The sequence below is a fragment of the Rhincodon typus genome, chromosome 9 (genome assembly GCF_021869965.1).
Source record: "Rhincodon typus isolate 14 chromosome 9, sRhiTyp1.1, whole genome shotgun sequence".
NCBI classification, from domain to species: Eukaryota; Metazoa; Chordata; class Chondrichthyes; order Orectolobiformes; family Rhincodontidae; genus Rhincodon; species Rhincodon typus.
In genome coordinates, this window is record NC_063340.1 from 65142113 (window position 1) to 65166414 (window position 24302).

Consider the following 24302-nt stretch of genomic DNA (forward strand, 5'->3'; position numbering starts at 1 on the left):
TTCCAAGATTATGATCCAGTGACAGTGACAGGATAATTCTTAGGTGGTGGTATTCCCTTCACCATCTAGGGAGTAGAGATTGTTGGTTTGAAGGCTAAATGAATTGCTGCAGTGCATCTTGGACAACATTGCAGCTGTGCGCCAGTGCTTGATGAGGTGCCAATCAAGTGGGCTGCTTTTTCCTGAACAGTATCAAGCTACTTAGTGTTTTTGGAGCTGCACTCTAGGCAAATGGAGAACATTCCGTCATTTTGGACTTCGGTTTTTTAGATGGAGGAGGGTTTTGAAGAATGGAAGTGAGTAACTTTCTGCAGAATTCCTTCTCACTGGCCTTCTGTTGAAGTTGCCACATTTTTTTGGCTGGTCCTGTTCAGTGCATTGTCGATGGATAACTAGGATATAGACAGGAGGGAATTTGATGGTGGTAGTGTTGATGAACATCAAGGTTGATTGTGTGTTGCGGTGATGGTAGTGCTGTTGAAATCAGGGGTCATTTTGTAGTTTGAATGTCACTTGCCACTAACAGCTCAAGCCTAAATGTTCAGGTCTTGTTGTACATGGATGTTTAACAAAGTCAGAGTTATACAGCTTGGAAACAGACCCTTCGGTCCAACTTGTCGATGCTAAATTAGTCCCACCTGCTTGTGTTTGGCCCATATCTCTCTAAACCGTTCCTATCCAAATGTCTTTTAAATGTTGTAACTGTATCTGTATCTACCACTTCCTCTGGCAGTTCATTCCACGTACGGACCACCCTTTGTGTGGAAAAAGTTACTCCTCAGGTTTCTATATCTTGATTTAAACAGCAAAAACTATCGGATGTTTGCAAAGGTTTTGTTGTAAATATACATACTTAAGAGCTGGGTTCTTGGGCTCTTGTAGCCAGTGGCAGTGTTCCTACCTCTGGGTTAGAAGGCCTGGGTTCAAGTCCTACCTGAGTCCGTGTGTCATGATTCCTTGAGCAGGTTGATTTAAAAATGTCTAAAATCTTAAATGTAGTTACATTTAAAATTTAAATTCACCTTCTGCTTTCTTCCTTAGTGGTTTATACCTAAGTGAGACCTGCAAGCAAAAAATTGGAGGTAATGTATTAATGAAATACATTAATGTCTCTAGGGGAGCAAGTTTAATAATTCACCTCTGCACTTAATATTTTGATCTTAGATGTGATTTTATTTGGTGATTTATAAAGTTTTTTTTCATAAGAATTTAGAAATAAAAATGGTAACTGGCACAAGAACATGCGAGGAGAGGCAACTTTTGAAAGGAAAATATTGAAGATGAATTTTCAAAATGCATTGTTTGGGAATTGTGCATTTGAATTGGAATATTGCAATTAACACTCCATTATTTAAGAAGGAAAGGGGAGAAAGACCGGGTAAATACAAACATCAAATTCAGCACAGCGTGTCAGTAATGGAGGGTTGCTTGCTTGCTTACTTTCATTGCACAGCTTACCATCTTGCACCTTCTTCAATGTCAAAGCTACATTGCTTAGCTTGTTTGGGCAGCAGACCTTGTACTAGAGTGAAATGAATTTCCTTTTCCAGATTAAAATGATACTGATTCAAATTAATTTACAGATGTCGGGAATAACAAAGTTAAGTCAAAAGCGACCATTTTCAGAAGATGATGATTCATTTCTTAATGCGTAAGTGCAGTTCTTCAAACAGTTGAAATGTTAATCATGTTTTAAACATTCCACCTGGTAGTTTTACAAGATGAATATTTAAACATTTGATTTTCAGTACACTAGAATGTTTTAATTTATTTTCTTTGAAATGTAAACTTCATAAAATTGAATGGAAATAGATGTTGCTGGAAAAGCTTGGCAGGTCTGGCAGCATCTATGAAGAGAAAATCAGAGTTAACGTCAGAACGTTCTGAGGAAGGGTCACCGGACCTGAAACGTTAACTCTGATTTTCTCTTCACAGATGCTGCCAGACCTGCTGAGCTTTTCCAGCAACTTGTACTTTTGTTCCTGATTTATAGCATCTGCAGTTCTTTTGGTTTTGATAAAACTGAATGGCACCTATTTGCGAGACCTTTCGGCATCGGTCTGCTGTGATAGACTGCCAATCTTATCAATCTGACAAGCCTTTCTCCTTTATTTCATTTAAGAATCAAATGTTTTTCATTAACATTTTCGTGTTTAAAGGTTGCCTATATGCATGACAGATGAAAACTGCTTAAATTATGAATTTTCAAGATTTTTATTTTGTAAAAATTCATTGACAATAATGACAATTTTTAACTAGACTGGAATTGGCATGTGGTGAGTATAATTTCTCAACCACCCTCAATGTAGCAGTATGAGGCCCAGTCAGCTGAATGCCTGAATTTTACAGAAAATAAAAGCTGGCTGAAAGTGAGAGCCAGACAACTAAGCAATTTGTGGGGCACTTGTATCACTACATTCCTGTGAACTGGAATGTAGAGCCTTCCTCCTCCTGGCCCATGAGCTTGTATTCGTATATTTAAAACAATAAAATATACTTATTTGACTGGGTAGGATTGGACAATGAAATGTAGGAGCAGAAATTAACCATTCACTTCATCAAGCTTGCTCTGTCATTCAACGAGATCGTGGCTGATCCGATAATCCTCAACTTCATATTACTGTATTTTCCCTTTAATCCTTGTTTCTCTCACTGATTAAAAGCTGTGTATCTCAGTCTTGAATATACTTAATGATCCAGTCCACAGAATTCCACAGATTCACTACCCTCTGAGGGAAGATACTGTCCTGACCTCTGTCATAAAGGGTGACTCTTCGCCTGGGATTCTGCCTTCTGGATCTACACCGTTTCACCATGAAGCAATCTCTCTGCATTTATCCTATCGTATTCCCCAAGAATCTTGTATGTACTAATATGGTCTCCTCTCATTCTTCTAAACTCAGTGAGCCCAAACTACTCAACCTCTCCACACCCACAGTCAACCTGATGGACCTTCTCTGGGCTGCCTCCAATACCAGTATATGTTTACTTACATAAAGAGACCAAAACTGTTCACAGTATTCCAGCTGTGATCTGAATAGAGCCTTGCGTAATTTTAGCAAGGCCTCTCTATAATTATACTCCATGCCCTCTGAAATAAAGACTGACATTCTATTTGCCTTCCCTATTGCCCACTGAACTTGGATGTTAGCTTTGTGATTCATGAAAGAGGACTCCCACATTCCTCTGTGCTGCACGTTTCTGCATTCCTTCTCCGTTTTAAATAATATTCTGTTATTTTCTTCTTGCTGAAGTGCATAAGCTCAAATTTTTTGACATATACCATCTGTCAAATTTTTACCGACTCACTTGAGCTGTCTGTAGACACTGTCTGTCTCATCTTTACTACTTGCTTTCTTACCTATCTTTGGTCATCTATGAACTTTGCGATAATACATTCACTTACATCATCCAAGTCATGAATGTTTATTGTAAATAATTGTGGCCCCAGCACTGGGGCCTGTGGCTAAAGTCACCCAAGTTTCTTTCAAGAAATTCTCAATGTACAAAGCTGTAATGTAAAGATTGGAACTGGCTGGCAATGAAAAATGCTTTTTTTTGGTCAGAGTTGCGGGTTGTTGAGGTAGTGGGAAATGGCAGGGAAAAGGGGAAGAGATGTTTAATGTCACAAAAAACGTTTTAGGTGTATAAAGTGATATGTGGATACTTTGATACTGCTGATTTTTTTGAGCAGGGCTAGTTTGGATCCCATTGTCTTGGGAATCTCTAATAAAGCCGCAAGACCCTGCTACCCTGATACTGACATGACTTCTAAGTGCTCCCAAAATCCCAACATATGCTCCAAGGTGAATGAAAGGTGTTCCATGAGATGGGACTAGGGGCAGTTAGGGCATCAAAGTAAGAACAGTACTAGGTAGGCATGTTGTATAAAAGGTGGGCAGTGGGGAACTATGTGATGGGTCAGGCAGGACAAGTAGAAGTCAACATGTGAATGAAGGTATTAGCCAAATTGGGGGACATCTGATCGCTGGCATTAGACTATTATGTGCTGTGTCATAGACAATATGTGTACGCAGATGAACATGCAGTAGTGCCTTCTGTTTAATATATATAAATTGTGAGTAAAGATACTTTGTTATAGAGACTTGAGAGAGGAGGATTGGGATCAGCTAGTGGTCAATATCCACGGCCTATATGTGGAAATTGGGACAGATGTTTCTTTGTGAGCTTGGAGAGGTAGTGAATACTTATGTTGGGGACCATTACCATGGAACCCAAATGAAAGAAATGAATGGCACTTTGAACTATATTTGCTTCATTCTGACAATGAGGTATGTTTACCTGCTAAAGAACTGGGTTATGATGATGTACTGCAGATGATTAATAAATTATAGAATTCTAGAATGGAATGATTTGCAGTATTACCCAAGAATTATTGTAGATTGTTCTTTTGCACTCTTTACAATACTAATGGGCAGAAAAAAACAAAATTTTAATATTGTACTATCCAGTAATATTCCAAGCAAAATACGTATGCTTTCAGGATGGGGATGCACTGGCTGATTTTCTGATTTAGATAATATCAATTGAGTTGGCAGTAATTATCCTGGTTACTCTGATTCAGCAAGTGAAAATTTTTACAAAGGATTCAGGAAACCGTTGATGGAAAGTATAGGCGTGGATAATTTTTTTTTGTATTCATTTGTGGGATGTGGGCGTCGCTGGCTGGCCAGGATTTCTTGCCCATCCCTAGTTGCCCTTGAGAACATGGTGGTGAGCTGCCTTCTTGAACCGTTGCAGTCCAACTGCATTTGACTATGCTTCTGCAGTTGAATAGACTTGATGGTTTCTTTCTAAAGCTGTAACTCCAGAATAAGTGACTTGAGTTAACTTTTGCAGCGTATAGTATGGCGGTTGAGCATGTGTCACATTTGGAAAAGAAAGAGAATGGAGTGGAAAGTATACTTTTATATGACTTAATTTTCTATTGAATTGCTTATAATTATCTTTTATATAGAAGTTCTGAATCTGATTCTGAAGAGGAGGAGGAGGAAGAATGGATTCCAAAAAATAAAATTGCAAGGAAGCCAAAGAAATCTACAGCAAAACCAGTGACAGCAAAAAAGAAAGTTAAGTCTGAAGCAGGAAGTACATGTACAAGTAAAACGTCAGTAAAAAGATCTACGATAAAGACAGCAGTTAAAAAGAGCAGGAAAAAAACACCAGAAAAGACCAAAGTGGATCCTACTGTAATGGTAAAGAAATATACACAGTCATGTTTGAAAAACGTATTTAATATTGGACACCCTGGTAATGCACTGACCTATTGTGCCTGTGGAATGATAAAATACAAGTTCATGCAACCATCTTTCTCAGCTTGGCTGTGTCATCTTTGGGAAGTAAAAGATGCTTCTTGTGAAGTGTAAATTGTGAAAAAACAGAGACAAACTCTTCTTTAATTCAACTTCAAGCAATTTGCTTCAGAATGGCTGTCACAAATCTTGAGACGACCATGCTTTTGTTTAGTGGCTTATATAAAGAGATCTCAGTTAATGGTGGGGTGGGGAAAGTGACCAGAATAAACAAATGTCGTAATATTACAAGTCGTCTGAACTCTGGCACACAAAAGCATGTCTGCTGGAACTTTTTTTTTCATCCAAAGCTTGCTGTTATCCCTCATTTCTTGAGAATTGATGATTTGCAGCAAAAACTCCTGAACGGAAGCATTTGTCAGTCCCCCTACCACCACCCTGCTCTCACCTTCTATATTTCCTTTCTAGTTGATGTATTGTTGTTCTTGGTGAAATTGGTTGACATAACACAGCTAGGAATCAAAACCTGTGTCAAAAAGGCATACAGCAGATGCCAGAAAGCTGAACTGAAATCAAAATGAGCTTGAGATTCTTTGCAGGTCATGCAGGATCTATGTTGACCAAAAACTGAGTTAACATTTCTGGTTTGTTACCTTTCAAAACTTGTGATTTCCACTTTATATAGACCATACCGAACAACGATCTGTTAAAAGGTTGATGAATAAGGAAATGATAAAGTTAAGCATTCACATTGTCAACCTTCAGGGAAATAGGTGCTAAAGGTTATCTCTATACCCACAAGCATATTAGAACATGTGACCCCAGTTTAATCTTTTTGTTTTAAAAATTAGTTCATGCTGAAGTAGGTTTATGTCCCAACATAATAAATGATACATAACTTTTACAAAGATTTGCAACTTTGAAATGCTTTAAAATAATTGAACTAGTTAAAAATTGACCACAATTATAAATAAAGTTAAAATGCTGAATGATGGTGGAAAGATCCAAATTGTAAGATGATGCAGATTTGATCATTGCGCTTTTATAATGTGCTCGTGGAAACTCCACCAATAACTTGCTGTTTATCCAGTTAAACGATGCAGAGTTTCTGATTTGATTTCCAGTTTGCATTAATCTGTCAGTGCGCTAGATTGTGAAGAGAAAATTTCTGCAGCTCCCACATCTGACTGTTTTCCAGCAATCCTGTTAGAAGAGTGTATATGGCTTTTAGTGATAGAGTCGTACAGCATGGAAACAAAACATTCAGTCCAACCAATCCATTGCCGAACGTAATCCTAAACTAAACTAGTCCCACCTGCCTGCCATTGGCCCATATCCCTCCAAACCTTTCCTATTCATGTATCTATCGAAATGTCTTTTAAATGTTGTAATTGTACCCACACACAAACTATCCTCTGTGTAAAAAAAATTGCCTTTTTTTTTAAATCTCTCTCCTCTCACCTTAAAAATGTACTCCCTAGTCTTGAAATCCCTCATCCTAGGGAAAAGACAACTACGATTAACTGTATCTGTACCTGTCATTATTTTATAAACTTCTGTCAAGTTGCCTCTCAACCTCCTACATTCCAGTGAAAAAGGTCCCAGCCTATCCAGCCTTTCTTTATAACTCAAGCCTTCCATACCCAGCAGCATCCTGGTAAATCTCTTCTGAACCCTCTCCAGCTTAATAACAACCTTCCCATAACTGGGTGACCAGAACTGGACACTGTATCCCAGAAGAGGCTTCACCACCTTCATGTACCACATCAACATGATTTCCCAACTCCTATACTCAAAAGACTGAGCAATGAAGGCAAACATGCCAAATGCCTTTTTAACCACTCTGTCTGTATGTGATGCAAACTTCAAAGAACTATGTACCTGTGCCCCTCGGTCCCTCTGCTCTATAAAACTGCCCTAGGCCCAATCATTAATTGTATAAGCCCCACCATTGTTTGCTGGATTTTCCAGATTGAACTCTATCTGCTATTTCTCAGCCTGTTGATCCATTTGATCAAGATCCCTTTGTAATCTTAGAAAACCTTCTTCACTGTCTGCTATGCTGCCAATTGTGGTGTCGTCTGCAAACTTAGTAACCATGCCTTCGATATTCTCATCAAAATCATTTATATAAATTTCAAACAAAAGAAGACCCAGAACCAATCTCTGTGGAACACCGCTAGTCACAGGCCTCCAGATCAAAAAGCAAACCTCCACCATCACTCTCTATCTCCTGTGTTAAGCCAAATATGTATCCAATTGGCAAGCTCACTCTGAATCCCATGTGACCTAACTTTACTAATTAGTCTACCATGCGGAACTTTGTCAAAGGCTTTACTAAAATCCACGTAAACAATGTCTACTGCTGTGTCATCATCAATCATTTTTGGTAACTTCCTCAAAAAACTCACACAAAACCATTCTGACTATCCCTAATCATTTTTTGCCTCTCTAAATGTCTGTAAATCCTATCTTTTATAATCACCGCCAACAATTTATCCACAACCCAAGTCAGTCTCACAGGTCTATAGCTCCCTGGTTTCTCCTTACAACCTTTCTTAAACAAAGGTACAACATTAGCAAGCTCCTAACCCGTAGTTATAGATGATGCAAATATTTCTGCAAGGGGTCTCACAATTTCCTGTCTTACTTCCCTCAGTGTTCTGGAATACGTTAGATCAGGTCCCAGAGGTTTAGCCACCTTTATATTTAAGACCTCCTGAACTTCCTCTTCCATAATGTGAATTGTTTTTAAAACATCAAAGTTCACTTCTCTGCATTCCCTCGACTCCATTTCTTTCTCCACAGTAAAAACCGATGTAAATATTAATTTAGTACTCTCCCATTTCCTGGGCTTCAATACAAAAAATAACGTCCTTAATCTTTAAGAGGCCCTACCCTTTCTCTAGTTACCCTCTTGCTCTTAATATATTTGTAGAATCTCTTTGGATTATCCTTAACCTTATCTGCCAATACTCTCTCATATCTCCTCTTTGCCTTCCTGATTTCTTTCTTAAAAATGCCCCTTTGATTGAGAGCATAAGTGAGGATGGTTGTAACGTTCCTGTTCCCCTTCCACCATAGTTGAATCAGCACACAATTGAATATAACGGGTGCTGGGATGATGTACTGGATTGTGATAAGAACTGTAATTAGGCATTTGTAGTTTCAAGAGTTGGGAATTGCAAGGGATAAAAGAATAACAGGGGAGCAGGATTCAGTTGTGTTGCTATAGATCATTGTTGACATTCTCACCAAACGCGTGGACATAAAAATGTAGTCGATTTGATTTTTGTTTTAGAAGCAGTGAAATTGGTTGGTTAGATTTGTAGAGAGTTAAAGCTAAACCATGAATGTTTTCAAATGATTACTTCATCTCTGCATGTCTCTCACATGCTGTTTGTCTGACAGAGTCATCCAATAGTTTTGAATAACAGCGAAGATAAATTACCTTTGCAAACTGAGCAAGATTTAGAAAGCATGAAACGGATGCCTCAGCAACCTGCAATACAAATAAAAAAAGAAATTGGACATTGTGTGGTTAAAGTGGAGCAACCATCAACAAGCACACATTTGGGTGACAGGAAAATCAAGGAAGAACCAGATATATCTTTCACATGGGAGGAACCAGCTTTGAAAAAGCAGAAGACTGAGAATTATCCAGATGGCAAACCAGTAAAACTACAACGAGGATGTGTAGAAATTGGGGAAATGCAGATGAACTGGAATATAACCCAGGTATGAACATCATTTGATCTTAATGAATGATGGAGCACACTTTAAAGACTGGTTTATTCATGTTCAGAATATTTATGTTCCTGTCTTCAATTAGAGCACACGATTGGTATTATTGTCAAGGAACATAAAACTCAAGCTGTTTTCAGTATTCTGAAGCGTTTTTTAAAAAGATTTGTTTCGTGCACGAGAATTGCCTTTAGTATTCAGTTCACAGAATATTATAAAATGAGAGGGACATTTGTTGCATCCCTGCTTAACCAACATGCGAGTCCCTACAGTATTCATTGCTTCAATTACTAAATTTGTTAGTCCATTCCATGTTTTGTTTGTGCCAAATAATTTCCTGATTTGAGAGAGAGAGAGAGAGCAGGGTTTCATCAGCATAAAACCAAGAACTAACTATGCAGGTTCAGGAATATCTTCTTTCTGGCTGTCATCAGAATGTTGAATGGACTCTAGCCTTAAATAATGTAACCTGCATGCTCCTAAGTCTTTTTGTTCTGTACATTCTTTGCTTGCTGATATTTGCCTGTACCGCTCGTAAACAAAGCTTTTCAGTGTATTTCGGTACACTTGACAATAAAATTAATTAATTGGCTTTCGATTTCTAGCACTGCCTCGAAATGAAAGCTACAATTTGATTTTAAATTAATCCATGCCTTTCCCTGCCATAACATGCCCTTACAACAGATGCTATAGCTTATTGGTTATGTAGTGGACCTAGTAGTTCTGAGGGTTGGGTGTTCACATCAACCAGTTAAGCTTCAATGAACTTGTGGATATCACGAAAGGACAAATGCCAACTTGACATGGTTACCTGCATCCATGGGGAGGTGATGGCCTAGTGGTATTGCTGGACTGTTAATCCAGAGACCCAGGTCTTGATCTGGGGCCTGGGTTTGAATCCCGCCAAGGCAGATGGTGGAATTTGAATTCAATAAAATATCTGGAATTAAGAATCTATTGATGACCGGGAATCCATTGTCGATTGTCGGAAAATCTCATCTGGTTCACCAATGTCCTTCAGGGAAGGAAACTGCCATCCTTACCTTTACTGGCCTCCAGACTCATAGCATTAGGGTCGACTCTGAACTGCCCTCTGGGCAATTAGGGATGGGCAATAAATGCTGCCTAGCCAGTGACGCCCTGATCCCGTAAATGAATGAATAAATAAGGGATCCAAAAAATACTGCTTTTAAAAAAAAAAACCTCTTGGGTTGTATCCTTTCAAACTCATTTGTTCTGAATCTGGTCACTTTGGATTTTAACCCCTGTACATTTCGGCAGCACGTTCCATTTAAGGTCTTCCCAATACCCCATCTGTTTGATTTCTGCACACTACTCTGTTGTTAAACTGTTGCTAGGAATGGGAAGCCTTTGTGTGATTCCAGGAAATGGACATTTGGCTCAAAAATAGTGCTCTCATTGGTAATCTCACTTTTTAGAATAGCCCAAGTATTACATAAATCGGTAAATTACTGGGTAGATCTTTTTCTTTTCATTACACTCGGGCTGTGGTGGAAAAGAGTGGGAGAGTTTGGGATGAGCCAGTGTTACAATCTCTTTTTAAGAGCTTCAAACTTCCAGTTGTTAGCTGAAAGAATGATGTGCCTAGACTTAACATTTTTAACTTATTGCTAACAAATTGGACTTTACAGAATTTGACATTCCCCTATATAAACTATTACCTATTGTGCTGTCTGTAGAATTAGCCCTTTTAGCAAATAGCTCACAATTGTTCTTTGTTTCGAGTGGCTTCCCATTTTCCCTGTTTTGCCAAGTTGTAACTTTGCCTGACACTCTCTGGGCATCTTCCTCAGCTTTTGAAGGGTTTCTTAAATTAACCACCAGCAGTAAAGCCCTGTTCTGATGATTCTTCTCACCTGTGGCCATGTCAGAATGAGTGTCCCAGAAGTTGGAGAAGACTGCAGGATGTGGATTTTCATTAGAGATAATCCTCTAGCATTTGGCTATTGTAGCTCACAAGGCCAAGTGCCTTTTTCTGTTGACCACACAGAACCTCTATCTGTTCGTTTATTTGTAGTGTAGCCGATAAACTGATCTGAAAACTGGTTTCCTCTGCTCTGTTCCTCAAAAAATATAAAATACATTATCCTTCTGTTCATGTAGAAATACTAATTAGCTACCCTGAATACCAAGTTGCTTTTGTCATAGAAGTAAATGGATAATTTATAGCACAGCTGTTTAGAACCAAAACTTGCAACACCTTTCTGGGATGTTAGGAGATTCAGTATTTATTCCTTGTGAACTCAGAGCCTACTGCCATTGTCTTCAAATATAAATATCTTTCATCATCTTCACAGTGTATAATCTACATTCCTTAGACTTCTAACTATCAAATTATCCAGGCTGACTATTGGGCAGACTTCAGAACAGGTCACTTGACCTCCTCCATACACACACTGGCATCTTTAAATTTAATCTTGTAGATCTCATCATTGTAAAGAAAGGCACATGCAATGGGGCATTGGGCCAATTACTCTTTACTGACCTACCATCTATGATACCATGAGAAGTTTACATGTTTTCAATAATCTTCTAATCTAAGAAAACAATCATGGGTGTTCCAGTGTGACTCAGTGTTAATTGAGCCCGATAGATGCATTAATAGAACCTGTTGTATCTCTAGGTTTTGTCTGAGAGGACAAATACAGATGCATGGGCCTGTGCAAACGTCATTCGTCTATTTAAGGAAGAAAACACTATTCCATTTATTGCCCGATATCGAAAAGAGCTTACCAATAACATGGATGCTGATACTTTGCGAGAAGTACAACAGACACTTGAAGAATTGACGTAAGAAACTTGAGCAATAAAGAAACGTACTATGTCCTCCCTTAAAACAAAACTCCAGTCGCTTTTTTGTTCCACAAGTATGGCTTCTTTGGGAATTTTTTGAGAAATAATTACTTATAGTTGCAGATATAATTCTAAAAGCTAGTATTAGATGGGTTTTGCCTACTTTTTCTGTTAGCGTGAACAAATGGAGATGAAATCTCTGTAGCGCAGTAATAAAGTTTTGGATCTAGTTATAAGAATGTTATCATTTTGAACTTGGGTTAATTTTCCTCAGTATGTTATGTTATTTCTGGTTTTAATTGCATGTTAGGATAGAAGGATTGACAATCTATAAACTTCAAAAAGATAACTTAGAGATATTTTAATTCATCTGTAGCAACATTAGCATTTGTGTTCGTAATGCATGGGAATTGATTTTGGTTGCATGCAATGCAAGAGTGGCCTTTACCTTACAAAATATAATTCAAATGAGCAGCTTTTTGTGATAATAAGTTGAAAACGTTTGGTTTTCTTAAGCTGCAGTTTTGAGTAATAGAAGTGAAAGTCAGAACCTTTGAGGCAGAAGATGAATCAGATATTGACATTCTTCTGCAGTGGCTGACTGCTATTTTCTGGATATTGTAGTTGTTTCAACTTGTACCAGAAGATGGCACACTGCACAATCTTTTTCTTCTCATCATCTTGATCCCCACCCCTGACTCCTGAGTATCTGGAAAAACCCTTTTCAGCAGCTGAATACCTACCCAGTTTGGGCGTTGAAGAGTTTCAACCAAGTCTTTTGTGCTGTCAGCAATCTTTAGATCAAGTTGTGTTTTATTAAATTACCTGTTACATGGGACTCAGTTGCATAGCCCACTTTTTGTGTAAAGTCCTCATGATTTTACTAAAGGTATTTATTTTTCTTTCTTTTAGTACAGTAATAAAGAAAGCGCACACAGCCATCCAGAAACTAGCAAAAGATGAAAAACTTACACCATTTTTAAATAAAACTTTGTTGAACTGCCAGACTGTGGAAGAAGTGGAACATGTGGTTAGTAAAATAGTTGGTTTGTTAGTGTACATTTCTAAAGGAATTTGCTTTATAACCTTTGTAAAAATAAAAGTTAATTTAGAACATTCACTTTATTCCTGATTCATTTCTTTTCATTTCTTTTAATTTGTGAACCTCTAGTTTCAAAACAATTTGTCTAAATTACATTTGATTGATTCAAATTCGGCTTCAGTTGAATCACACAAAACTGCCCAGCCGTTTTACAAAATAAATTTCCAACACTTTTCTTCTTCTGAATTTACATTTCTGATCTTTTGAATTGTTTTCGCATTTCTGATTAGCGGTTAGAACTACAAATGGGAACTGTGTAATACTTTTAAGTAATAACGATAACCACTTTGTTCACCATGGCACAAGTAAGAATTCCAAATAATCACAACAAAATATACTACAAAACACTTGAGTATATTTCTCATGTTTACAGAGAATGGATCTCCGAGCTTGAGTGCATGTTACTTTCAGCAAGTGTAAATGACCCACATGATGATTGTGACTGATTATCTTGCATTAGTTGGTGGTATAGTTGTTACCATACTTTGGATTGTTCATTGTGTTGCCCAATTGAAGAATCACATTGAACAGCAAACATTTTATTTTAGTTTTTGCAAACATGGGCCAGTTGAATGCGGTCACCACCCTGCCTATTGTGAACAACTAAAGGAATATGCTGTTTGATAGAGTTAGTGGATTGCCAGGATATGCAGCCTGCACACCTGCCATTACACTGGGATTGCAATTCATACAAGACATTGCTTAATTGTGTGGTAGGCAAAATGTGTTCTGGGATTGACAGTAGCTTCTGTTAAGGAAAAATACCATTTGCATAGACACCACCCAGCAATATTGTGAAATAGCTTGCTTAGTTTAAATTTTGAGATATGTGGTCTTTTCAGGGCAATTTGAGGTAGACTGGGCAACTTTCAGGTTTGAAAGTGGTGGTGTTTGGCCCATTCATGAGTTTGCATGATTCACAGTAAGCAGTTATTAATCAGAATAGCTATTGCCACTCAGGATAGGGTTGGTGGGCTCTATTTCTGAACCAAGCTTGCAAATGAGCAGATGGCTAAGGCTGTATTTACAGGATTGCTGAAGAGGCCAGTCTTGTAGCACGTGCCACTACACAACTCCCCTTCTTTAGAATAGGCCAGTGAACCCGAAACGTTAACTCAGCTTCGTCTGCACAGATGCTAGACTTGCTGAGTTTCTCCAGAAATTTCTGTTTTTTATTTCAGACTTTCAGCACTCACAGTTCCTTGTTTTATTTTAGGGATATGTTTTCTGAATTACCTGGGAAGTTGAAGATCCTATAGTTTGCAGCTGTTTTCTCCATGGCAATGCTTCAGCCAATCAGAGTTGACTTGATAAGCATTGAGCAACTCTTTATCCTTTGGTATAAATTGTTACGTTCATTTGAAATTTGACATCCTTAAGTTTTCTCTGAGTGTAAAACATAAGCTTTGGCAACATGTTTCTCATCTTGGCAATATTCAAGTTTTAGACTACAAAACCTTATAACCTTTTTAGTTCTGTACTTTATGATCTGCTAACCCAACCCAGTGCTTTACTTGCCTCTTCTCTAAATTTTCTTTTAACAAGGTATTTTATATTTTGACATAACTTGTAATTTATATGCTTGAGTTACTATTTGCATTTGTCTAAGTCATTGCTTATCTGTTTTCAGTTTGCTCCTTATAAAAGTGGAAGTAAGAAGACAAAAGCTCAGCAGGCACGTCAGCTTGGCTTAGAACCTGCAGCAAATCTACTGATTGACCGTCCGGGAGAACTTAATCTCAATAATTACATTAAAACAAATGTAAAAGGTGAGTTTTTGACTTCACGTTCATTTTGGATTTCACTTTAAGTGGCAGGGATGTGCGGATGGCAGGAAGCTTGAAGTATCATTGTCAGAACAGTTATCATAGACTCTTAATTATTTTGTATATATTTTAATAAATAATGATTTTCCTTTAAGCTCTAATACAGCTGCGAAAGTTGTATTCTGCTATAGGTAGAGCTGTTTACATTGTGAAATATCATGAGGAATTGCATGCAACGAGTTGAGACAAAGCAAAACTAAAATGAAGTGCTTAAGGAGTCGGATGAATTGGACCTAGATGTGTGGATGCCATCATGATTTTAAATATTTAAATAATCCTTTTATTTTAGCACTGGTTTTTGCTGCATTTATAATTGAAAGTTAAGGCTATTCTGGAAATAGAGCAGTAGAGTTGGACCATTCTATTTTGTTGCAATACAAACTGGGGAGAAGGTTGATAAGTGTACCCGGCTAAATAATTTGTACAATGCAATTAGGATATACATTTGTAATATAGGTCTCTTAATTTTAGTGCATTCAAGACCAGGATCTGAGCTTTCACTTCAGTGTGTCAAAGAGATCTGATGTATTATTGAAGGTGTAGAGCTGGATGAACACAGCAGGTTCATCCAGCTCTACGCCTTGTTATCTCAGATTCCAGCATCAGCAGTTCCTACTATCTCTGATGTATTATTGAAGATGTGTTTTGAATGTGAAAATAAACTGTAGTCTTATCTAGTTATCTTGTCCTTCATATTTGTGTCTGTTGGATACACAGTTTATCTGGTATCTTGTGGTTCAGATGGATGCTATAATTTTTAAAAGACATTATGCAAAGAAAAACATTGGGAGTTCTCTTGGATGGTATTCCTTTAGCAATAACAATGCAAAGTCAGTTTAGACTGACCTTCCTCTGCCCTAACAGATTGCTCCATTTGCCTGCATAATAGTCACGGTTCAAAAAATGATTTATTTATGTGAAGGATTTAATTTCATCCATTTGAATTTCCTTATCAAATTGGTCAACTCTGAGAAAACCACGTACTCCAACTGACTAATCTAAGACACAAATTTGAACAGATATGGATGACAACTTATTTAGCCATTCTCTGTCCAATCATGCTGGATCGCAAAGCCTTATTGGGTGCTGATTTTGTCTGCCAAAGCTGCTCACTATTCAAGGATCTCTTGAATATTTTCTTAAAGCTATCTACCCTTGTCGCCAGCAAGAGCAAAGAGCTCACGAATTCCTTTCACTAAGATTGAGACTACCTCATCTCTTGCCTTTGTTGATTTTCTTGCCCCCTTCCCTCTAAGGTTCCTCCTTTTTTGGCGTAGAACACCGATCTCCCACCAGTTTTACTCCTATAACCCCTTTTGAGCTCTCTGAATTCATCATGTGTACCACCTGCTCCCTTGACCTCATTCCCATTAAAATGCTGACCATGCAACTCCCTTTCAGAGAGGGAAACAAGTGAAGGATGAGTGAGCCAGCAGGCAGGAGCATTGAGGAGGGATTTAGAATCATAGAATCCTTACAGTGCAGATAGAGGCTATTCAGTTTGTTCAGTCTGCACAGACCCTCCAAAGAGCATCACACACCCCCCACCCTATCCCTGTAACCCTGCATTTACCATAGCTAACCCACCTTGCATACACAACACAAGGCGATTTAGCATGGCAGTCCTCCACTTAACTTGCACCTCTTTGGACTGTAGTAGGAAACCAGAGCACCCAGAGGAAACCCACGCAGACACAGGGAGAATGTGAAAACTCCACACAGACAGCTGCCCAAGGCTGGAATTGAACCCAGGCCCCTGGCGCTGTGGGCCAACAGTGCTAATCACTGAGCCACTGTGCCACCCCAACTTGGCAGACAGACAGCAGAAAAAAAAACTAATGCTGATATAAGTTTGGCTACGGGAATTGACAAAGTGAATGGCTGTTAATTCCACCTAATTAATCGTGTCAGGTTGACTGTCATGGAGGAATAGATGTGCTTGGCAGTAATAATGAAATGAGTTGCTGAATGTAAAATTATACATACTTACAAAGAAAGCTAATTTGTCTTTAAAATAGACATTAGGAGTTCTTACAAAGTGGCTCCTGAAAGCCATGTGACTTCTCATGGATTCAACTGCAACCAAAAGCAGACAATTAGACTGTTGTCTTAAGAGTTGATTACAAAGTGTAATTAAATAATGCAAAGATCCCAGGACTGTTTGTTGAACCCTCAAGACGTTTGAAGACTCGAAGCATTTGTAGTGCTGAACAGGAGACAGCAGGTAAATCACAAGGAATTCCAGTATATTTGACACTGCTTTGTGGAACAGCCAGTCATCACAGTTAAGATTTGCAGCCAATTTGTTTGTGATCGAAGCTGGCTGAAAGTTCCTTGAGTTAAAAAAAAGTGACAGTAATTAGGGAAAATATTCATGCAAAGATTTTAAATAAGGATAAAAGTAACGTCTGAAGATGAAAAGGAGATCAGTTGCTATTATCATTGCAGACTCAACTTGCTTGAAGCTTCCCTTTCTGAACTGAAGGGGTGAAACTTGAAGTCAAGCAATAGCTATGCTGGATTCTGTAGTCAAATAGTTGAAGGTTGCTCCCACAGTAGGACTAAGTGGCAAAACAGGCCCTGGAAGTGAGTGAAGGCTTCTTTGCTTTGCTCTTATGGCTCTAGGCTGTGGCTCTTGGTAGCCTGGTTCAGTACACCAGACCATTAACTGCTTTTTGTCCTGGGTGCCTTCCTGTTAAGAAGCAGTTACTGTTTCAAGTTGTCTCGCTCATGGTGTTCAGATGGTTCTTCTCCAGATGGCTTTTGATCATCTTTCTACTTCTAGGACTGAATGACAAAGTTTCTTTGTTACTTTTTCTGTGCAATGTCTTGGGATGTTTCGCTTTATTAAAATTGCTAAAGAATACCAGTAGTAGCACAAGTATTTATTCCTGCTTTTTTATTCCATTTTGGTTTTGACTGTTGGGAAAGGTGTGACCTACTCTAGCTCCTTTTCCTTACTTAATTATTATCTGGGTGCCTCCTATTGGTGCTATTGCAATGACAATTTTCCCAATTTTGTCAAATAATGATTCGAGTGTCCAGTTTTATGTCATTTCATGTTAGAATTATTTTATATAGATACACCACCAGGGGTCAGTCTTTGGCAATTAATGCAGTTGATGCACAGAGAAAAGGTTAATGCTATCAGTCAGCTGTAGATCAAACTGTAAAATCTGAGAAAAATAAGGGCGTCTAACATCAGTTTGCTAATACAGTAGAAATCAAATAGGGATCAAAGTTTATGACACTGAATAAAAGATTGACTCTTATTTTAGGAAAAGAAAACTGACGTATGTACCCAGATGCATTTTTATTTAAGAATTTTGGCTTTGTATGTAGTTAGTTTAGTTCTTAACATTACTGCCAAGAAAATTGTATAGAGCCAGTAAAGATTTTTGTAGTTCAGAACAGCTGTAACGTATGGTAAGTAAAATATACTAAAGTTGAATTGGACCGATTATTCACCCTGCACATTTTCGACTGTATTGTGGTGAGACGAAATTTCAAAAAAAGTTTTCAGTTTACACTGATCCAATTGGACAGATTCTTGGAAATTTGGCTGCCATTTTGTCACAGTGACTCTGTGAGGCTCATTCCAAGAGTATCATTTGTTCATCAACAGGAAAGCATTGGCCATTGTATAACACAAGAATACGTTGCTGCGGAGAAATAATGGAATTCTGTTTATTTCTTTTGTTATATGAAGAATGTTTAACTTGGCTTGATGCAAGTGCTACTTGCCTTTTTTGCAATGACATCTTAGAATTAATTCTAAACTTTTTTTGAGCATAGTGATGAGTATTGTTTTGTATTTGCAAGCTCTTCCCGTGTGCAGAACTGAGATTTTGAGCCCCATTTCCGGCTGTTCTGTAATAATCCAGATTGGCAGCCCCTGTTCTTGCCTTTCTTTAACCAGTCTTTTTTTGGTCTCCATGCTATCTCTAAATTTCGAAGAAAGATTGATGACCAACCTCTCTCTGTATTTCAAATTAGTATCCCTTTTAGATGTATTTCTCCTTTACTAATCACACAAATCACACCCGCCCACGTGCTCAAACAGGGATAGAGAAACTCTTCCCAAGTCAACAAACTACGCACTTGCAATCTCATCTGCACTTTTTATACCCCCGTCCTAATTAAAACACTTCTGTTCCTTCTGTCATGACTGTCATTTCCACTCCTTTAAGTCGAGAGCGGCTGCAAACATGGACAGGCTGGATTAGCCACTCATTGGCAGCTTTGGCTGGACTGCATAAATTGCTGTTGACTGCCAAAACTACTCATAATTTCAAGATCTTGGACTTCTTCAGGTTAAGATCCCTACTCATTTTGCTGTATTGCTTTCTTCATACTCCCTGCATCCCTCCAAGCCAAACTTACCGAAATGATGCTCACTTTCACAGAAGATCATATTGGACTTGAAAGGTTAACTCTCTTTCTCTTTCTACAAGGGCACAGGATTTAGAGGAGGTTTGAGGAAAGTATTTTTTTGCCCAGAGGTTGATAGAAATCTGGAATGCACTACTTGGGAGGGCTGTAGGGGCGGGAAACCTCAACCTTTAAAAGTATGTGGTAAGTACTTGAAATGTCATGAAATTTAAGGCTATGGGCCAAGTGCTGGAAACCAGGACTTGTGTAGATAGGTTGGCGCAGACTTGAAGGGCTGAAGGTCCTCTTCTGTTGTCTATGACTCCATGACTCTATGATGAGAGAATTTTGAAATAAAAGCGTTGCGTGGGCTCACAGCCTAGTAAGCTCGCTAGTGCAGAAGTGATAGCTGAACAGTGCTTGAAATGAGTTAAGAGAGCGGCAGTGGAGTTTTTCAATTACCTTAGGTTATAGAGAGGGTAGAATGTAGGACTGTTTGGGAATAGTTAGGTCTACAAATGCAGAGGCATAGTTGAGTGTATCGTCAACAGATGATGAGACTGGGTCAGACTGGGATGTTTGGAAGGTGCGGATGAGTTGGACCGAAGAGTCTGTTTCCATGCTATATGACTGTATGACTGTATGAACTGAGTGTATGAGGAATGTAGTTGGGTGATGATAGGAAGATGAAAATTTATTGGTGCTAATAATGGCAGGAGTAACAAGTCCTGTGAGCAAAAGCCTTTCACTGAGTAAAGAAAACAGGTCTGCATTCTGAGCAGTTGTATAATTTCTTGCCTTCCATTTGTTGAGCCTTCCCAGTTCCCACTGACATCTCTGCTTACTTTTATTGACAAGTTGCAAGAAATATGGAAAACCCTTGTAATTGAGGTTAAATTTGAAGAGCTAAGTAAAAACAATTGTTCTATGCGTTTTTATGCATTTAATTTCAGTTGCAAACTCCATAATTCTACTTTGCTACTTTGTGTGAGTGACCCTGACTGTTTGCAACCTTGGCATCATATTTGACCCTTCAATGACCTTCGGATCCTATGTCCACACTGTCGCAAACCGTCAGCTTCCAACTCTGGAACCCTGCCTGGCTATACCCAGGCCTCAGTCTGTCTGCTAGCTAGTCTCCAAACTTCTCGCCTTATGCAAACTTGAGCTCATACATAATTCTGCTTCCCGTACCCTAACCAAGTTCTGTTCATCTATTTTACCCCTATGCCTGCTGGTGAATATTGCAGTAATACCTAGAATTTAAAAATCTCATCTTTTTCTTTTCAAATCTTTCTGTGACCTCGATCCTTCCTACCCCAATAATATTTTCCAATCTTCCAGCACTTTGAGATACCTACACTATTCTAATTCTGGCATCTTAAGCATCCTTGATTTTAATTCTGTACCATAATGATTGTGCTTTCAGGTATCTAAGCCCTAAACTCTGAACCTCCTCTGTGAACCTCCCAACATAATTTTTCTCCTTTAAAACACTGATTAAAACCTTCCTTTTTGACTGACTGATCTGCCCTTTTGTGACTTGATATCATATTTTGTTTTCATAAACCTCTGTGAATTGCCCTTGCATGTTTTATTAGGGGTCATGTGTTATATATAAACTACAAGTTGTTGTGTTGGAATTCTTGTTGCTGCATCAATTTTGGCCTTTTCAGTGCCCCACCATTGTCAGTGCCTTCAGCTGTTTATGTCCTAAGCTTCAGAAATCAATTTGTATAGCTCCCTGTTTCTCTTTTTAAGAAGTTCCTTAAATCTACCTTTTAGACCAAGCTTTTGGTCACCTTTTCTAATTCCTCATGTGGTGGGCTGTAAACTTCCTATGAAGTGCCTTGGGAGGTTTCTTTATGTTATTGCCAGTATGTTAGTGCATTTTACTGAGTTAGCATCATTTCCTCAAAAATTGGAAGCTTGAATTTCACAGCTCGAAAATTGAATTTGAAAACTTGTTTAAAAAGTATTTTTAAAGTAGAGAGGATTTTAAAATTTGGACTGTTTGTTTATAGTGCAGAGGCTAGGGTGAAGTATTTTGAAATTAATTTATTACAAGGAGATAAAATAGCTCCAGTTGTGTAATTATTTAAAGTGTTGTTCGATTTGATAGACACGATATTACCATCAACTTTGGGCACTGAAAAGTGTTCTCTTTCTCACCTGGTCAATATTTGTATCATTTAACGTGCTTTAATTTCTCTTTGCAAGATTGCCTTTAATATTTTTTTTTAGAAAATGCACCGTGGAGGTGCACCCTGCTAAAATGGACAGAGCCCAAAAAAAAGTCAAAGTAGTGGCTTTGGAGGGCATCTCTTAAAAATGAATGAAAGCGTAGGAATTTAAGGAAGGAAGAACAAAATGTGACATCCAGATAATTTCCAGTGATGGACTTGAGAGGAAGGGAAGTGCATAAAAGAAAAAGTCTAGGGATTAGTCTGTCTTGGGAAGTGGGTGGGTGGATGATATGGAATTCTTTGTCATAGGGATGATGCAGAGTTGGAAGCTCATTGTTTGAATTGAGCAGTCATGCTATATGTGGTCGTGGTCTTGGTCTACTTGAGATCAGAGGGGTTTTAAATCAAAGACTAGGGCACAAAGTTTTGGCAGGGGCAATGGTGTTGGGCATGATAGGTGACAAGGGAGTTTCTTGGTGACCCCTGTGTTCCTGCCAGTAGCTAGCCTGTGTCAGTGTATGAAAGTGACTGAACCTTCCAAATTTTCACTTATTTTAGAAATGACTTGGTCTTTCTAAACATGATGCCAAAGATTTTATTTTGTGCCTGTGTTACTACTTGCGTGTAGATTGAAATTCTAAATAAGTTGTGTGTCTACTTTTTTTTTTGCCTATAATGTAATGTTCCAAGTAAAAAGTTTCAACTTGACATGAAATGGATTCTGCATAGGACATTTCTTTTTCAGCATTTCATATCCTATTAGTCTTTCAATCCATAAAATGGGTGATTGAAACTTTTTTCTCCCTGTAGATTTGTATTTCAGAGTTCACAGTGCACTGCATAATGTCTACTTCCATTACATGGAACAAAAATCTGGTTGATCTAAAGTTTATGCATTTGAGTATACATAAAATGAACTCCACATGTCTTTTCTCAGAGAATATAATATATGGAACCTAGATATATTTTTCTTCCATCCTGTTATATGTTCAGGAATTTTGCTCTCAGAAAAGATGCTTGTAATTCTGGAAATTCACTATCTACTGTCTATCAATGTGACAAGAAAAAAGTTAATGAAGTGGACAACTTTGCATGGGGTTTTATTTACTGTGGTAGGGCATCTAACGGCATCAACAGTTAAACTTGCTGTTTTAAGGTTTTAAAACTTTTGCATGGCAAGTTGCCGAAATTCAAAGCTGATGACCAGCTTTTAAAATTTTCCTTTAAAATGTTTTTATTTAAAATGTTTGTAACTGTTAATTTTCATTGGCAGTAATTAAAGCCAATCAATTTATTAACAAGGTATTTAGGCCGAGATGGACAAGGTTTAACTTTGTGTTTAGTTTGTATCTGCCCTGAGTGCAATTAGATTAACTTCATGATGTTCAGTGAATTGCAGTAAAAATGCACAAAGCTTTTGTGAAGCTCCTGCTGGAGTGACATATCTAGGACAACAACTTTTGGATTTGTCCTTGACTGTAATAGTTGTGCATTAAAGAACTATTTAATTTTGACAGTATTTTGACATTAAATTATGTACCTTTTTGTATCAGCAGCTGTTTCCAGTTTTCTTTTATGAATTATGGTCGCTTCTGTTATGTGATTTGTTATTTGGGACTTAGAAGTTAATTACCAATTTGCAACAAAGGAGGAGGCATTTTGATCCATCTTGTCTGTGCCAGCTCTTTGTGTGGGAATTCTAAAATAAATCCTCCTTCCCAATGTTCTCTTGATGGCGTATACCTCTCCGTGAACTAGAATGAATTTACAACTTTAAGGAGACCTTTTGACCCACTGAATTGCTTTTATAAAAACATAATTGTTGCAGCAGAATCTCTTGTTTATGGGTACCCAAGAGAAACTTGCCATTTAAGACGTAAAAGATGTGTTGCAATCAAATAATCTTAATTTTTTTTGGAAATTGTAGCTGTGCTATTTTGTTTCACCCAAATGATCATTACTAAGTTGATAGTTCTTTAATTGGAACCACTGTCCTATTTCAAATACTTGTGGTCACTTTACGAATATTCATATTTTAATTGTTCTTTTGATAAGGGCAGAGGCAAAAGGTCCCAAATTAGTTTCTTGATTTTGATTGTTAGCTGACGTGATAGCAGCGATGTTACAATTAGCCTCTATATTTAAAATGACAGCATTTGCCACTCATCCCTCTGCTTGATGGATAGCATTGGGCACAGGAAGCGTACCACTCATGATTGATTGAATAACCAACACATGCCTACTATATAGTCCTGTGTATAGAAGGTTGATACTAAGTTGAGGCGTTGGTGAGCAATAGGAGTCAATGAATCAAGAGAAGAGAAATGAGGTTGAGAAGAGAAAATGGTAAATTGCAACAAATAATTCTAATTGTATGCTTGAAAATTCCTAGGTCTTTCAAATGTGGGAGAAATAGAGACAGGAATTCGGCACATATTAGCAGATATGATGTCTAAAGACACAGAAACATTGAACCGTATCCGGAAATTGTAAGTGTTAATTTGAAACTTCTCTTTATACTGTGGGATCGTGTTCAAATAACGACCGAAATTGGTGAGTGGTGAAAGTAGCCTCTTTATTCAGCATCTGTAGTTGCACAGTTTGAGGCGATGATGCAATTCGAAGTACAGTTCTTACAGTAGCCTCTTTATACAAGGTTCTTACATGCATTAAAATTCTAACACTATGGTGTTACACAACCGTATCTATTGTACACAAATGGTTGCATGACATTTCTCCTGGGGGAGCAGGAAATAGTTTAAGCACTTGCTAAATGCTGGCTGTTACTCCTGATGAGATTAGAATATCTGTCCAGTCTGAGCTTGCATAATCAAGAGCTGTTAGTTCTTTTGTCTTTAAAGTTAGTAATATTAGTAAAAATACTTGACCTATATGACCTAAATAGGTGAGAAATTATACGTGTACTAAATAAAAGCATAGAGGATATTAGACTGATCTCCCGCAGCTGGGTTGTGAGATTTCATCT

General features: G+C 38.0%; 1 protein-coding gene across 3 annotated transcripts in view; it reads left to right on the forward strand.

Annotated features, from left to right (window-relative positions):
* Positions 1-1039: 1039 nt before the first annotated feature.
* srbd1 (S1 RNA binding domain 1) overlaps positions 1040-24302 on the forward strand; it is a 266461-nt gene continuing 243198 nt past the window's right edge. For 2 of the 3 annotated variants that reach the window (XM_048601256.1, XM_048601258.1), the window contains exons 1-8: positions 1040-1082; positions 1584-1651; positions 4979-5216; positions 8685-9011; positions 11662-11828; positions 12744-12861; positions 14564-14702; positions 23709-23805. In XM_048601256.1, the coding sequence (XP_048457213.1) occupies positions 1584-1651; positions 4979-5216; positions 8685-9011; positions 11662-11828; positions 12744-12861; positions 14564-14702; positions 23709-23805 (1154 nt within the window). In that variant the 5' untranslated portion in view covers positions 1040-1082. Of the gene's footprint in view, positions 1083-1315; positions 1379-1583; positions 1652-4978; positions 5217-8684; positions 9012-11661; positions 11829-12743; positions 12862-14563; positions 14703-23708; positions 23806-24302 lie in introns of those variants that run through there. The other variant, XM_048601257.1, reaches the window with a different exon arrangement.